The sequence below is a fragment of the Leucoraja erinacea genome, chromosome 14 (genome assembly GCF_028641065.1).
Source record: "Leucoraja erinacea ecotype New England chromosome 14, Leri_hhj_1, whole genome shotgun sequence".
NCBI lineage: Eukaryota > Metazoa > Chordata > Chondrichthyes > Rajiformes > Rajidae > Leucoraja > Leucoraja erinaceus.
In genome coordinates, this window is record NC_073390.1 from 11,118,378 (window position 1) to 11,134,318 (window position 15,941).

Below are 15,941 nucleotides of genomic sequence, written 5' to 3' on the forward strand. Positions count from 1 at the left end.
TGGCCAGCAGTCCAACAAAAGTCCTGGAACTAAGTTCATGATTAGGTAACATATTGTCAGATTCAGATTCAGATTCAGATTCAAACCTTATTGTCATTATGCAGTGTACAGTACAGGGACAACGAAATGCAGTTAGCATCTCCCTAGAAGAGCGAACATAGAATATTATTTGATACCACTTTAGTGTAATTGTGATACTAATAGGATTTGTGTTTTAATAAAGGAGGCACTGCAACTTTACCTGATGAACACGCCTCTTTGGGCGTTTAAGAGATCTCCCGCGGGACAGTGGGGGTGGGATCGCTCTTATTCTGTGCGAGAGGGCTGATCTATGTTAGTGCTGTCTATGATATAAGTGTTCGTTGTCGAGCGGTACAACTTCAGCCGGGATCCACTCCAGCACACATCGCCGCCCAGTCTTCCTTCGGTTCTGGGCTAAGGTATCGGGGTTACTACAACACGAGTCAGAGGGGGCTGTTCAATCAATGGTTTTGCAACGTGAAGTGGGGACGGGGGCGGTGTAGTTAGCGGTGTAGCTCCATCCGAATGAAATATGATCCTTTTTTCCCCACAATGTTGTACTCGTCTTGAATGGAATCGCGGTATTGTGGGAATGGCGAGAATTGGGAGGATATCAGGCTAAATTAATGGAATTCCCCAGGAAATGAAGAAAACTGCCTTATTTTGTAGATGTGACATTGTATTGAGGAATGAGAAATGAGTTGGTTTATAAGATTGTGGATTTAGTTGCTGTCCCACTGTTCATTCATATGGATAGATTGAAGATGGTCTGCAGGTGGTAATTTGACTGTGCGGATGAACTAGTAGAACCGAGGTCCTTGTGAAAAGGGGGGCGGGGGCTTCCAAAAGGGATATCAAAATCGTGTTAGCTCTATCGGGAGAAATGCAGGAGGTGGTGAATTCGCAGATCCTGAGTGAAGCGGTGTCATTTTCATTGGAAGATGATGGAAGCGTAAAGGCAAAGCCGTGTGATATGTTCACAGACCGTGGTGTGCGAGTACCAGCGAGTTAACAACGCGATTGCTAAGAGCGAGCGGCGGGTGCTGTGTGCAAGAGGCCGGTGGCAACGGGCCGGTATTGTCAACAAATTAGAAGACAGACACAAAATGCGGGAGTAACTCTGCGGGACAGGTAGCATCGCCGGAGAAAATGAATGGGTAACGTTTCGGGTCGAGACCCTTGTTCAAACCAAAGATCCTATAGCGAGCTATATGCTTTAAACTAAGCAGCATAGGATGAAATGTATCCTCAGCAGCGCTGTGCGTGGCCGTGGTCCATTCGCTGTTTAGCTGTATCCGTCTTCTGTGGTTTGAGTCTCGAGTACCCAATTTGGAAAAACTGAGTTTTGTTTCGGAACCGCACTCGGAGATTCTCAGCAGAAGTGTCTCTTCTCTTCTCCAGACAGAGTAGACGCAAAATGCTGAGTTACTCCAGCATGTTGTGGCTATCGTCGGTGTAAACCCGGCATCTGCAGTTTCTTCCTACTTAATTTACTGTGACCACTGAGCATTTTGTGTCCCACTGAGATACTCCAGCGTTTTGTGTCGATCTACGGAAGGGGTTTTTTCGGGTTAATAGTGGAAGCCCAAAGCTTAGCACGCTGGAGCATCGGCTAAAGGTTATCGATCTTAAAATCGGAAAGCATTGGAAATTAATCAGATTCATTCCAATCGGCTGTACACGGCCTCTCTGGTATGGTTAAAGAGGGTGATGTTTGGGCGAAACGGTGGCGTTATCTTATATGAAGGTTCAGACTGCAGAAACGTGCAAAGTGCTTGGACGACGCAGCTAACAAAATACCCAGCAAGCGCAATGTTTGTGACTGTGTATTGGAGGATGTTACCTGTAGGAGTGGTTGCTGCCGCTGAAGTCTTATTCATTAGGACGAGGAATTGAGTTTGCAAACCTTGCTCGCATTCATTCAGGCTTTAAGAGTCTCAGGTCTCTCTTGTGCTGCAGGCTCGTATCCAGGCGGCACCATGCAACTGTTGTACCTGACTTTGCTGCTCGCTGCCCATTGTTCCCTTGCTGCAACAGTCGAGTGGGGTTTTTGTAAAGACTATCCCGTTCAAGAAAACTTCACCATGGCTCAGGTTAGTGGCAACGTACATCTCGGTTTTCTATTATTTTACGTCGTATACGGGAACACTCCATATAATAATTTCTGGTCATTGGTTTAGAAAATGATATCAACAAAGTTGGGTTTCGGCTGTTCAACGTGTATCGTTTGAAGCGTTTAGTTAACACACTCCTGCTTCTGCGGTATTTTTGAGCACTGGCGATTTCAAGTCAAGTCACGTTTATTTATATAGCACATTTAAAAAACAACTCTCGTTGGACAAAGTGCTTTACATTTGTTATAAGAATAGTATAAACAAACAAACTACATACACATATACATATAGCCCTCGCTCAGTGGACGTCAGGAAAGGCTTGGGATACGTTTTTAGTCTTGACTTAAAGGAGTCGATGGAGGGGGCAGTTCAGATGGGAAGGGGGATGCTGTTCCACAGTCTAGGAGCTGCAACTGCCAAGACGCAGTCGCCCCCTAAACTTATGCCTAGACCGCGGGATATTCAGCAGCTCCAAGTCGGCAGATCTGAGGGACCTGGAGGTGGAGTGGTGGGTGAGAAGACTTTTAATGTAGGAGGGGGCAAGTCCATTGAGGGCTTTGTAGACATAGAGGAGGGTCTTGATATGTATACGGAACCGCACAGGGAGCCAGTGGAGAGAGACCAGGATCGGGGTGATTCGGGTGCCAGTCAGGAGTCTCGCTGCGGCGTTTTGGACCAGTTGCAGGTGGGACAGGGAAGATTGGCTGATGCCAGTGTAAAGAGAGTTGCAGTAATCTAGGCGGGCGAAGATAAATGTGTGGATGATCTTTTCGAGGTCATCAAAGTGGAGGAATTGTTTTATTTTAGCTATCGTCCGAAGCTGAAAGAAGCTAGCTTTTACCACGGCATTGACTTGTTTGTCAAATTTCAGTACTGAGTCAAATATCACGCCAAGGTTTTTGACGTGAGGTTTGAGTACTGGGGTAAGGCTTCCAAGGCTGTCGATGATGCAGTCATCTTGATGAGCGTGGAAACAAACCCTAAGGACCAACTTGTCCACGCTGACCAACATGCCCATCTACACTAGTCCCACCTGCCCGTGCTTGGCCCATAACCCTTTAAACCTGTCCTGTCCACCATACCTGTCCAAATGTCCCTCAATTGTCAAGTTAGTACACCGTTGCCATATTATCTGACCACTTCACATGACATTTCCTTTTAGTAGGATGGATTAATTTCCCTTTCACCAATTCAATATTCTGTCACAATCTAGCACACTAAATGTTACTGTACCATCCAGAACGTTTTTGCAATGTTAATAGAATTTCAGAAGCTATTAAACAAGTATTTGCCTATAAAGACTGTTAGCTCAGCATTATTCTAAATCTTAACCTGTTGTTCATTTTCTTTCTATTTTGGAAGATCAATGGTTTTGACACCTTTCTATGCCAAATAGAGAGAGTATTAGTATTACCGTTCAAAACATGGCATATCCATAGATTTAAGATGCCAATTAAATGTTTTAATATTTTTTTAAATCATTTGTTTATCCATGAATATGCCACAAAGAGGAAAGGCACTGGTTCATTATTTTATGAGTAGGGGTGGCACACGGTATAGTTGCTGCCTTACAGAGACCTGGGTTTGATCTTGACCATGGGTACTGTCTGTACGCAGTTTGTACGTTCTCCCTGTGACCGCATGGGTTTTCTCTGGGTGCTCCTATTTCCTCACACACTCCAAATACATACTGGTTTGTGGGTTAACTGGCTTTGATGAAAATTGTAAATTGCCCCTAGCGTGCAAGTGTACGGGGATCGCTGGTCGGCGCGGACTTTGGTAGGCCAACGGGCCTGTTTCCGCACTGTACCTTTTGTATCTTTTTACAGTCTTTAAAACCTGTGACCATGATGTGGTGGAAGACGTTGTATGTGACCAAACTCATCCCGTATATCTTCCAACACAATAAAGTTGCTTGCTATGGTTACACCATTCAATTTATTGTAAAGTCATCACTACACCACCAGTGAACTACTTTACTTAATATTTTATTTCCATATATAGTTTGTAATGCATTCTCAGTGCTGATTCACCTGTGTGTCTATGCTACATTTGTGTGCACTCATTTATTTGTCTTTCATTTCCCAGTATTTGGGAACATGGTATGAAATTGAACAAACCGACTCTGAGAAGGGAAACAAATGCCTCATGGAACAATACATTGTGAATAAAGATAATAGGGTGGAACTTCTGACACAGATTGTTCAGTAAGTACTGCTGAAATACCTTTTAAATTGCAGCAAAATATTTGAAATATTTATCTTGTACGCCAACAGACATATAAATGAGTTTTTACTCAGTGATCTGAATAAGTTTCTAATGTTTTTTTTATTTCGAAACTTACATTTAATTTCATTGAAGAATTTCATTGTTCCGTTTTGGCATCCATGACAATAAGACATTCTTGACACTTAATTTATATCAGTTCAACTATTCCAGATCAACTATTAGTTTCTATCTTTCCGATCCTTCACAGGGCATTAACCAGGAATCTAATACAATTCTAATGTAATTTAATATAATCTGATAAACTTTTGTTCTGTTTGCAGTGAGCACAAAGGAGACCCCAAACACAAGTATTACAGTATATTATTTGTTCAGTCACAATGTATCATCTCTCACTGAGTAACTCTCAGGCCTGTTTGTCTTTTCTTTGACCCAATTCTTCCATGTTGCGAATATCCTGAGCAATTTCTATCAGACTCATATAAAATACTAGACTAAGTGGGACCCGTTGGGTCCCATGTTCACACGGGATGGCTGGTCCCCCGACGCAATATTCCACCTCTCCACCAATTCCAATATTGGTGGCCAGTGGGGGGTTTTCTGGAGTGCTGTTATGGGTTCTTGGGGTGGCAGCTCAGTCCCTCAAGCCTGATGTGCTGGCAGCTCACTCACGGCTGGTGGGCTGGCAGTTGACTCATGGCTATTCCTTGAAATTCCATTTCAAGCAGGGTGCAAGGCCACCAAATTCAAATCCATTTCCTACCATTTCAAGCAGGGTGCAAGGCCACCAAATTCAAGTGCAGTTTTTTACCACTTCGAGCAGGGTGCAAGGTCACCAAATTCAAATGCAGTTTCAAGTAGGGTGAAACCACCATAAAACCAATGCACCCAAACCTCCATTTGCAGTAATGCCTTTTAACTTCAAGCCAAAGCACCCAAACCACCATTTGCAGTAGTGCCTTTTAACTTCAAGCCAAAGCACCCAAACCACCATTTGCAGTAGTGCCTTTTTACTTCAACCCAAACCCCCCCAAACAACCATTTGCAGGCAGTGCCTTTTTACTTCAAACCAACCATATTTTCATTTTCAAACCACATTAAGGGGACTCACAGTTGAGTAGACATGTGCTCAGTGTTATTCAGCGCTCAGAGAAACATGACCCTCTGGCTTCCTCCATCTTGCAGAGACTGAGTGAGGCACCCAACTTCCTGGTTTTATAGTCCTCCCCCTCCCTCCAGCAGGGGCAGCAGAAAGAATGGTGATTTAAAAAAAAAACATTAATATCTCTCTGATTTTTCATCGATGGGAAGAATCCTCTGGTCCAGGAAGGCGGACGTGGGCTCTGAGCGAGGTGGCCAAAAATGGCGGCGTTCTCTTAGAAATCGCACCAGAGTGGGCCAAAAGCGGTCAAGATCAGGCTTTTAGTAATATAGAAACTATACATCATGTTTAGATTCTTTATCAATATCCAAAGAATTGAGAAGTACGGTAAAAATAATTGGACTTGGATCAACATTACTTCCAAATATATTTATAATAATTTTCATAACAATTTTACCTTTTGTCCTACACCTTACAAACTGTTTTAAAATCCAGTGTGCATTCATTTTCATAATTCCATGTTCTTATACCTTCTGACATAATTTGCATTCTGATACACTGTAAAATATTTGTGTGAAGTTCAAGTATACTGGAACTATCACAGCGCCCCTATCTTCCATCTCCATTATCTCAGAAGTGTGTTATACACTTTGCAAAATTAGTGCTGCCATTGATTCTTTGTTTGAATCCATGGCACTTTCAACATTACAGGCTCTGAAATGTTCCTTGCCACAGGCACTAAGTCAACTGGCCTATCATTAGTTAGATTACCTTGACTCTGTTGTTAAAAATGGCTCCAACGCTCACGATAAGCACACAACCAAGCACAGCAAAACATTTATATTTTATTTCTTGGGTCCACTTCTTGTGTGTTTTGAACCTCTTCATCCCACCGTGCTGAAGGATCTACCAGCCACATCCCTGAACAATTTTGCCCAGAGTTTTTAATAATTTTTTGTTGATTACAATTATCATTGTTCCCACCTCACTTAATAATTAACCCCTTATCAATCACAGGTGTGATTGTTTTGCTGTTGATTGTCCTGATTTGTTTTACTTAATTATTCTCTCTCAACTTCCTTTCCCCATCTTCAGAATTGTCATGTGCATGATGTTCAAATGACTCGACGTTTTTGCCACCTCCAATGGGTTCCCACCACTGGCCACATCTTCCCATCTCCTCCCCTTTCGGCTTTCTGCAGAGACCACTCCCTCCGTAACTCCCTGGTCAATTCGTCCCTTCCCACCCAAACCACCCCCTCCCCTGGTACTTTCCTTTGCAACCGCAGGAAATGCTACACTTGTTGCTTTACCTCTCCCATTGACTCCATCCAAGGACCTAAACAGTCTTTCCAGGTGTGTCGGAGGTTCACCTGCACCTCCTCTAACCTCATCTATTGCATCCGCTGCTCTAGGTGTCAGCTGTTCTACAACTCTATTTGTTTCTCATTATCAGCATCTGTACCTACATAGGCCTTATATTGCTAAATCAAAGAGACCAAGATTTCCATAATTATTTACCTCCTCAATATCCCAATGAGTTAAAGCCAATTTAAAGTGGCCTCTAATAAATGAATTATTTCTACTCTAATCTAACTGTAAACCTTCTTTCCTGGTGTTTAATGTATGTACTAATGTAAACAAGGTTGCATTTTCTAATTTAAAAAAATGCACCCATTGGTAGATATTTATACTCAGTATCCTTTCCCCACGCTTGTCTAAACCAATCTTTCCTACCATGTGTTGGTGTGGTAGATGACGATATATACAACATTTCTCCTGACCAAAGAAGTAGGTTGGCATGGTGGCGCAGTGGTAGAGTTGCTGCCTTATGTCCCTGTCCCACTTAGGAAACATGAACGGAAACCTCTGGAGGCTTTGCGCCCCACCCAAGGTTTCCGTGCAGTTCCCGGAGGTTGCAGGTGGTTGCCGGGGGTTGCAGGTAGTGGAAGCAGGTAGGGAGACTGACAAAAACCTCCGGGAACCGCACGGAAACCTTGGGTGGGGTGCAAAGTCTCCAGAGGTTTCTGTTCAGGTTTCCTAAGTGGGACAGGGGCATTACTACACCAGAGACCCGGGTTCGATCCTGAGTACGGGTACGGTCTGTACGGAGTTGGTACGTTCTCCCCATGACCGAGTGGGTTTTCCCTGGGTGCTCCGGTTACCTCCCACACTCCAAAGACGTACAGGTTTATAGGTTAATTGGCTTTGGTGAAAATTGTAAATTGTCCCTTGTGTGTAGGATAGTTTATGGGGATTGCTGGTCGGCATGCACTTGGTGGGCCAAAGAGCCTATTTCTGCACTGTATCACTAAACTAAACTAATTGTCCCTACCTTCCCAACCCCTGAATGCAACTCGTGAGTAAGTCTACTGCTTACAAACATTGAACACGGCTTCAGTTACTCTTTTCATATCAACATTATTCTCTTTTGTGCAGAGATGATGGTTCTGTGGAAATTCATGAAGGAGAAATACTTTACGAATCACAAAACAAGAATCCTGCTAAATTTCACTTCAGAATTTCATCAGGTAAGTATGTGAAAAATATTTGATGTTGCTTTCTACCTGATTTGTAAGCATGATTTGTTTTGAAAAGCCCATATTAGAATTAAATATTTGTACAGCATGGAAACAGGTTATTCGGACCAACATATCCAGGCCGACCGGTGGGCACCCTTTTGTGTTAACCTCATTGCCCAGTATTTGGTGCATAGCCCCCTATGCCTAGGGGCTTTAATTGTTCATCTTGATGCTTCTTAAATGCTGTCAGTGGCCCAGCTTCAATCATTCACAGTCAGTGCATTCTAGCCAATCGCCTCTCTCTGGTGAAGAATATCTTACTCATAACTCATAAAAGGTGCGGCACAATGGTGCAGCGGTAGAGTTGCTGCCTTACAGCGCGGGAGACCAGGGTTTGAACCTGACCACGGGTGCTGTCTGTATGGGTTTAGTAGGTTCTCCCCGGGTGCTCTGGTTTCCTCCAACATTCCAAAGTCGCATTGGTTTATAGGTCAATTGGCTTTGGTGAATTGCCCCTAGTGTGTTGGATAGCGTTAGCGTATGGGGATCACAGGTCGGCAATAAACTCTGGGCCGAAGGGCCTGCTTCTCTAAACTATACTAAAACCCTCTGAATTACTTCCCTCATATCCTCAACCTGTGTCCTCTAGTTCTATCATGCTCTCATGGGGAAATGTTTCCTGCAGTCCTGCCTATCCCTACCTTTCATCATTTTGCATACCTCAATCATATCCCCTTGTTAACGTCTTGTGAGCTGGGGAGAACAGACCCAACTCTCCTCATAACTGAAATGCTCCATTTCATCCTAACATCCTGGCAAATATTCTGCATCAAGGTCCTCGTCTAAAATTATCACTGAGCGTGTGGATATTCTGCTGAAGTTATGTCTGTTCATTTGTTAAGAACTCATTGCTGTTAGTGTGATCTGTCAATATTAAGTTTGGTTCCACAAGTATTCAGACTGCCACACCAATGCATTACTGAGTGAGTGCTAACATGTTAGAGGGTCTTGTCTTTTGGGTAAATGGAGACATATTCTTTCACACAGAAAGCAAGATATGCTAATGCTAATGCTAATGGTGGTTGGTATGGCAATGGTGGGCTGACGCTCTTGTTTCATTGCCAGATGACTCCTGGTGGGAAGAGTCAGAATCTAGTTCATAATAATTTGGGGGACTGCAGACAGGAAGGGCAGAGAACAAACATTCAGTACTTCGATTTATGAATTTTTCCAATTCCCTGACATTATGGAAATGCATGGCTTGTGTTTGTGAACTAAATATATGTTTTATTAATTCAACAGAATATGAGCGGTTAGGATTCATGGGACCGGAACCAACTAGTAAGTTGGAGTAATACTTAAATTATATGCTGATGAAATCAGATTCTGTCTTGAAACACACGACTGTCATAGAATGGTGACCAAGATGCCCTATCTAAGCTAGTCCTATTTGCTTACATTTGGCTCATATCCCTCGAAACCTATCCATATACCTGTTCAAATATCTTTAAAATGTTGTTATTGTACCAGTTTCAACTATTTCCTCAGGCAAATTGTTCCATCTACCTACCATCCTGTGTGTAAAAAAGTTGCCCCATGGGCTCCTATTAAATCTTTCCCATCTCATCCTAAACCTATGCCCTCTAGTTTTTGATTACTCTGCCCTCAGAGAAAAAGATGATGAACATTCACCCGATGTATACACTTGGATGTGGAGGTCAGAGTGTAGTAGAGAAAAAAACTGTCCAGCAATCAATAGGTTGAGACCACATTTGCCAAATGAAAGAGGTGTTTCATTTTTAAAAAAAAGCATAAAGTGCTGGAGTAACTCAGTGGGTCAGGCAGCATCTGTGGAGAACATGGGTAGGTGATGTTTCGGGATTAATATGTGGTCACAGACTCTGCGCTTAGCCTTCCTGATGGTGATGAGACAATATCCGATTTGTTATTTAATCATAACCCTACCATCATTTGTGTCTTTCCTGCTCACATTCTCCTTTCTGTATTTCCATACTTGCTTGATATGGTTTACAGTTCTGACACCTTCTACTTCTGCTGAAAGTCATTGACCTGAAACGTCAACGCTATTTCCTCCATCATGGATGCTGGCTGCTTCATGGTGTATTTCCACCTTTTTCCATTGTTATCCCTCGTTTTTGCATTATTTCTCTTTGTAATGTCTTCTTTGATTCAAGCTATCTATGTCTCCATTGGGAGTGTACAATTAACCTTATTGCGTATGCGGTATGCCATAATGCTACATGTCAACTGAGTTCCTCCTGCTTTTTGTTTTCTTGGGTTTTAATAGTAAACACAACCAAACTAATTCTGGATGTGTCTCAACAGGTACAACATGGATAAAAAGCATTTGCAATTCCTGCTACATTTGTAGATGTGCATGATTTATTTTTCGATATCAACTATGATATCGCAGAATTAAGTCCTGCAATGCACAGGATTATTCTCAAAGGGAGTGGAGCTCGCAGAAGTAGATCTATACAATTAAGAATCCTTGTGCAGTCTGCACTCCCCATGAATGGGAAACAGCAATATGATTTTTGAAACAGAAACAGAAAACAGAAACAGAAAATGGCAGCACGTCAGGCAGCATCTGTGGAAATAAAAACAATTGACATTTCGGGTCAAAGATCCAGAGGAAGGGTCTTTGAACTAAAATCTTCACTGTTTCTCTTTCCACAAGTATAGCCTAACCAGTTAGATCTTTCCTACATATTTTGCTTTTATTTCTGATTTCCAATAGGTGCATTTTTATGATTTTCAACAATATAAATTCATTCCTTAAAGACAGGTCACAATATTTAATTTTGCTAACCTCAAACCTTGTTAGTTTTGCATTCCTGACAAAGTTCACTGAAAGACCAAATTCCCTTTAGAATTACTCTTGTCAGATTGGCCTGTTATTTTTTATAATGTTTCTTGCTTTACAAGTGTGACTTCTAACAGACGGTTTATAACTATTAGGTGTTGCTGAGACAATTCCTCCACAGATGGGAAATTATCTTGTTTCTTTCGCACATTATAACAGTTTCTTTTCTGTAACAATGTCTACCAAGAATCCATCAGGGCCATCTCAAGAAGATAAAAGAGCAGATCGCCTGAGGTAGTGTTTGCATTAAGGGCCTGTCCCACTTGAGTGTCATTTGCGTGTCACTGCCGACGCCACCACGCACCATGCACGCGTAATGCGCACCATGCAACGTCGTGTGTCGTGACGTGTAAATGATGTCACGCAAATGACGCCCAAGTGGGACAGGCCCTTTAGTAGCACATTAGCCAAAGCCAACATCCTTATATGAACCTGTAATATTGACAAGTAGAGGAGAGCTTAAGATCTGGACATAGTCAGGGATCCGGTTGTTCTCAAATAATCTAAATGTATCTGTTGAAGATATTTATTACATCTCTTATTCAGCAATTATGTCTTTTTGGATTTCTAATGTTTTTGCAGCCATTATTACGTAACCATCCACTGAGAAAGCTGGCTTGGCTAGACTAATGTTGTGTACTTTCTGCTTTTTGCAGGCAGGTTCGTGATGAGATATTGGGTATTAGCCACTGACTACACATCGTACTCGCTTGTGTACTCATGCACTACTGCTTTGGGAATTACACACAAACATTATGTCTGGATTATGGGACGAGAACGACATTTATCAAAGAATGTTACTGACAGCCTGCATGAACTACTGACCACAAATAATATCAAAGTTACACTTTTTCCAACTGATCAGAACAATTGTGAGATAAATTACTGAGAACTGTAAAAAAATGTAAACACTGTAATCATTATCAAAAATCAACGTCTTTACTTTATTCCACTGTTATTTACATTAGGATAACCAGGATTTTTACCATATCCACTGAGCGATGAGCTAAGTGCAATTTTTACATCCCTAAATTTATGAGTTGTAATGAACAACACTGAAATATGTCATAAATTTCAACATTATTCATATTAAAGTCAGTTCTCAAATTCCAATCAGCTGGCATTAACAATTTATTCACAATTCTGTTAAAATGGTATGGAATAAGTAGAATGACTAACTTAGTTTTATTTATTCATGTGTGTATATATTTATATAATGGTATATGGACACACTGATCTGTTTTGTAGCCAATGCCTACTATGTTCTGTTGTGCTGAAGCAAACCAGGGACACATGACAATAAGTGTTCAAGAAGGAACTGCAGATGCTGGTAGATCGAAGGTACACAAAAATGCTGGAGAAACTCAGCGGGTGCAACAGCATCTATGGAGCGATGGAAATAGGCGAAGTTTCGGGGAGTTTCGGCCCGAAACATCGCCTATTTCCTTCGCTCCAAAAATGCTGTTGCACCCGCTGAGTTTCTCCAGCATTTTTGTGTACACATGACAATAAACTCACTTGACTTGACTTAGTAGTGCTGATGAGCGTGAAATTTTCTTCATCATATACATTTGTGCACAAAAGCACGCTGACAAGCCCCCCAGTCATTATATTCCATTCTGCTCCACCATACCCAATTCATACTAATCTGGAAAGATCCTGAACAGAAACTTCTTGCACTAGTTTATTGACTTTAACGTCATTCTATCTCATGGTTTTCTAATTATCTGATTGTTCTTTGATGATTATATCAAACCATGTTTAATACTTTAGAAATGATTCTTGTTGAGTGTGTTGCTGCCATTGTACCTTCTGAAATATTTAGCACACAGTGGTATTTTCAGCAATAAAAATGCAAAACTACTGTTGCGTTTGTCTTCCCTTCCTTGTCCTCATGCTTTAAATGGGATGCTTTGTATTTCTTGTGTTCCTACGATGCGTTGACACTTCACGTGCTTGGTGTGATATTCTTGCTTTAGAATTAGCAGAAAGAACTACATTGTGTGGTCTTTTGTCGATGGCTTCCCCCCCTCCCCCCCCGTCTACAAGCAGCATGTTGTGGGTATGATGAAGTACTTTCCTCGTGCTTTCAAGAAGCTCAAAACCTTCCAGAACAAAGCAGCCTGCTTGATTGGTACCTCAGGCACAAACATATTCCTTCTAACATTGATGCACAATGGCTAAAGTGTGTACCTATTATAGAATGTACTGCACTAACTATCCCAGAGTAACCCACCCGCATCTCTCAAACCTGTGAGCTTTGCCACTGAGAGAGACAAGTGCAGCAGGTTTATGGGAACATCTTTGCTTGGAGGTTCCTTTCACAAATGTCAAACCATCCTGAATTGGAAACATATTTGTAGAACTTAAACATTGCTGGGTGAAAATCCTGCAACTCTTTATTCAGTAGCATTGCTGAAGTACCTTCACCAGAAGCACTGTAGCAACTAAAGGAGATGGCTCACTGCCATCTTCTGAAAAATGATTAAGGATGGGCAGTAAACACTTGACAGTAATCCACAAGTCCTATTTCCCTCCTTCTTAAATAGTGGAATCACGTTTTCTATTTCTAATCCACTGGATCAATTTTGCAATTTGGTTGGGAAGGGAATTGCTTGTCCATGATTGCTAATCCTTTTGAAAAATTGCTCTTGAAACAAATAAGATTGAAAACATTGCACATAAAAACATTGGTTAATCTAAAACTAAAACACAGGGAACACAAATAAAGGACAACTAAACAAAAATCATATAAAGGGGTTGTCCCACTGCAGCGACCTAACCCGCGAGTTCAGAAGAGTGTCTTGACCTTCAAGCTCTCATGAAAAAAATTGAGATCCAGGGCACGTTGATTCACTCCACCGGATTGAAAACATCGAGCTGGATGACCGAAAAAACAGGGAGCACACACACACACACACACACACACACACACACACACACACACACACACACACACACACAACACACACACACACACACACACACACACACACACACACACACACACACACAACAAAGGTCGCGGGGGGCCAGAGAAAGCGGGGGAGCGCTGTCTGAAATTCACACCCGCGATGAAGAGGAAGGAAAGACGGCTGCCACACACACACACACGATAAGTCACTTTAGAGAGCACACACACACGGGGCGGGGGGGAAAGCGGGGGGAGCGCTGAAATTCACACCCGCGATGAAGAAGAGGAAGGAAAGACACTTGCCACAGTGTACGATAAGTCCTTTAGAGAGCGTGGGCGGGGGAGCGGGGGAGAGAAGGGGAGAGAGTGGGAGAAAGGGGGGAGACACTTTAAAATAGTATAATAAAGTTTAGCGGGCATTTTACCCACCGGTTGGTTTTCCTGCGTCCTGAAAACTCCAATGAGCCAATCAAAATGCCCGGTCAGCGAAGGAGATTGCCTACGGCTGCCCTCGACTGCCTGTAACTAAATAGCGATCCCACTCCACTGCACTACAAGTTCAAAAGAACCATGCCGACCAAATTTTACTCCCGGAAATGTTTTCAACATGCAGAAAAATTCTTCCACGACCTAGCCGTATTTGGGAACTTCCCTCGAGCATGAAGGAGAGTTCCAGCGACCTCATAGGACCTAGGACCTCCTAGGACCACGTGTCCACCATGCTGCGAGTTTGAGTCGAGGGCAAACACGTCTAAACTAGCAGATTAGGTCGCCACAGTGGGACAGCCCCTCAAGGTTTACACTTTCAGGTCAGTCACCTAACTCCTCCTCTCATGAGTGGATGGGTTCTATCTTCTTCATGGGTTAATTTGGCAGTTTCACTGATGGTAGTGGAAATGCCAGGATGAAGACCTATCAACTTTTGGTGACAACTGAAAGATTTACAAGAAAGTTCTGATCAGTGGTAATTGATGAGAATCTCTTCACTGAAAGTCGCCAGACAGACAATTCAGAGGGCTGTGTTATTGGGGAAAAAGGGAAGGTTCAAAGCTTTTGCTGCATCTTATTTCACACGATAGGAGCAGAATTAGGCCATTCAGCCCATCAAGTCTATGCCACCATTTAATCATGGCTTTCCCTCTCAAACCCATTCTTCTGGCTACTCCCCATAATCTCTGATGTCCATACTAATCAATAATCTATCAATCACTGCCTTATAAATAGCTATTGACTTGGCCTCCATTGCCTTCTGTGGCAATGAATTCCACAGATTCACCATCCTCTGACTGAGAAAATTCCTCCTGATTTCCTTCCTATAGGTACGTCATTTCTATTCTGAGGCTATGGCCTCTGGTCCTAGAGTCTTCCACTAGTTCATAGGTTCAGAACTAATATGAGAAGTATTGGACCATTCGACCCATCAAGTTTTTTTTGCTTCCCATCAATCAATCTATCTTGTAGTGGCCCTTGCACATCTGCACTTTCCCTGCAGTTGTTACACACTACTATAGAGTTCTGTACTCTATTTATTTCCTTTTTTGCACTACCTGTGTACTCATGAATGGTATGATTACACTAATTTATGGTATAATCTGCCTAGGTAGCTCGCAAAACAATATGTTTCACTATATCTCAGTATATGTAACAATAATCTATATTACTAAAAGTCTGATCTTGACCACTTCCTGTTGTTTCGTATATTGATTTTAGAAAAAACGCTGCCACTTACGGCTGTGATTTTTGGCCATCTTACTCAAGAGTCTCCCTCCGCTGCACAGGACAAGAGGATTTTTCTCATTGATGAAAAATAAAAGAGTTATTAGTGTTTAGAAACTGTTGAGATTTTCTCTCCTGACGGCCGCGCCCCTTCCGGAGGGACTATAAAACATGGAAGTGTTGAGTGCCTCAGTCAGTCTCTGAAAGATGGAGGAAGCGAGAGGACCACGTCTCTCAGTCTGAGCTGTGAATAACACTGAACACATGTCTACTAAACTGTGAGTGTGGTTTTACTGACCTTGAGTGCCCTTAATGTGGTTTGAAAATGAAAAGGTGGTTGGTTTGAACTGAAGTACAGCAAATGGTTGGTGGTGGTTGGGTTTGAACTGAAGCACAGCAAATTTTCTAAACTTGACAACTTCCTGTTTGCACTCTATAT

General features: G+C 42.3%; 1 protein-coding gene across 1 annotated transcript; it reads left to right on the forward strand.

Annotated features, from left to right (window-relative positions):
• Positions 1 to 81: 81 nt before the first annotated feature.
• On the forward strand, positions 82 to 12,232 carry LOC129703272 (apolipoprotein D-like). Its single transcript, XM_055645609.1, has 6 exons — positions 82 to 440; positions 1,981 to 2,114; positions 4,224 to 4,342; positions 7,903 to 7,994; positions 9,288 to 9,326; positions 11,529 to 12,232. The coding sequence occupies exons 2-6, from the start codon at positions 2,001 to 2,003 to the stop codon at positions 11,759 to 11,761; spliced, it is 597 nt and encodes a 198-aa protein (XP_055501584.1). The 5' UTR covers positions 82 to 440; positions 1,981 to 2,000; the 3' UTR covers positions 11,762 to 12,232.
• Positions 12,233 to 15,941: the final 3,709 nt, after the last annotated feature.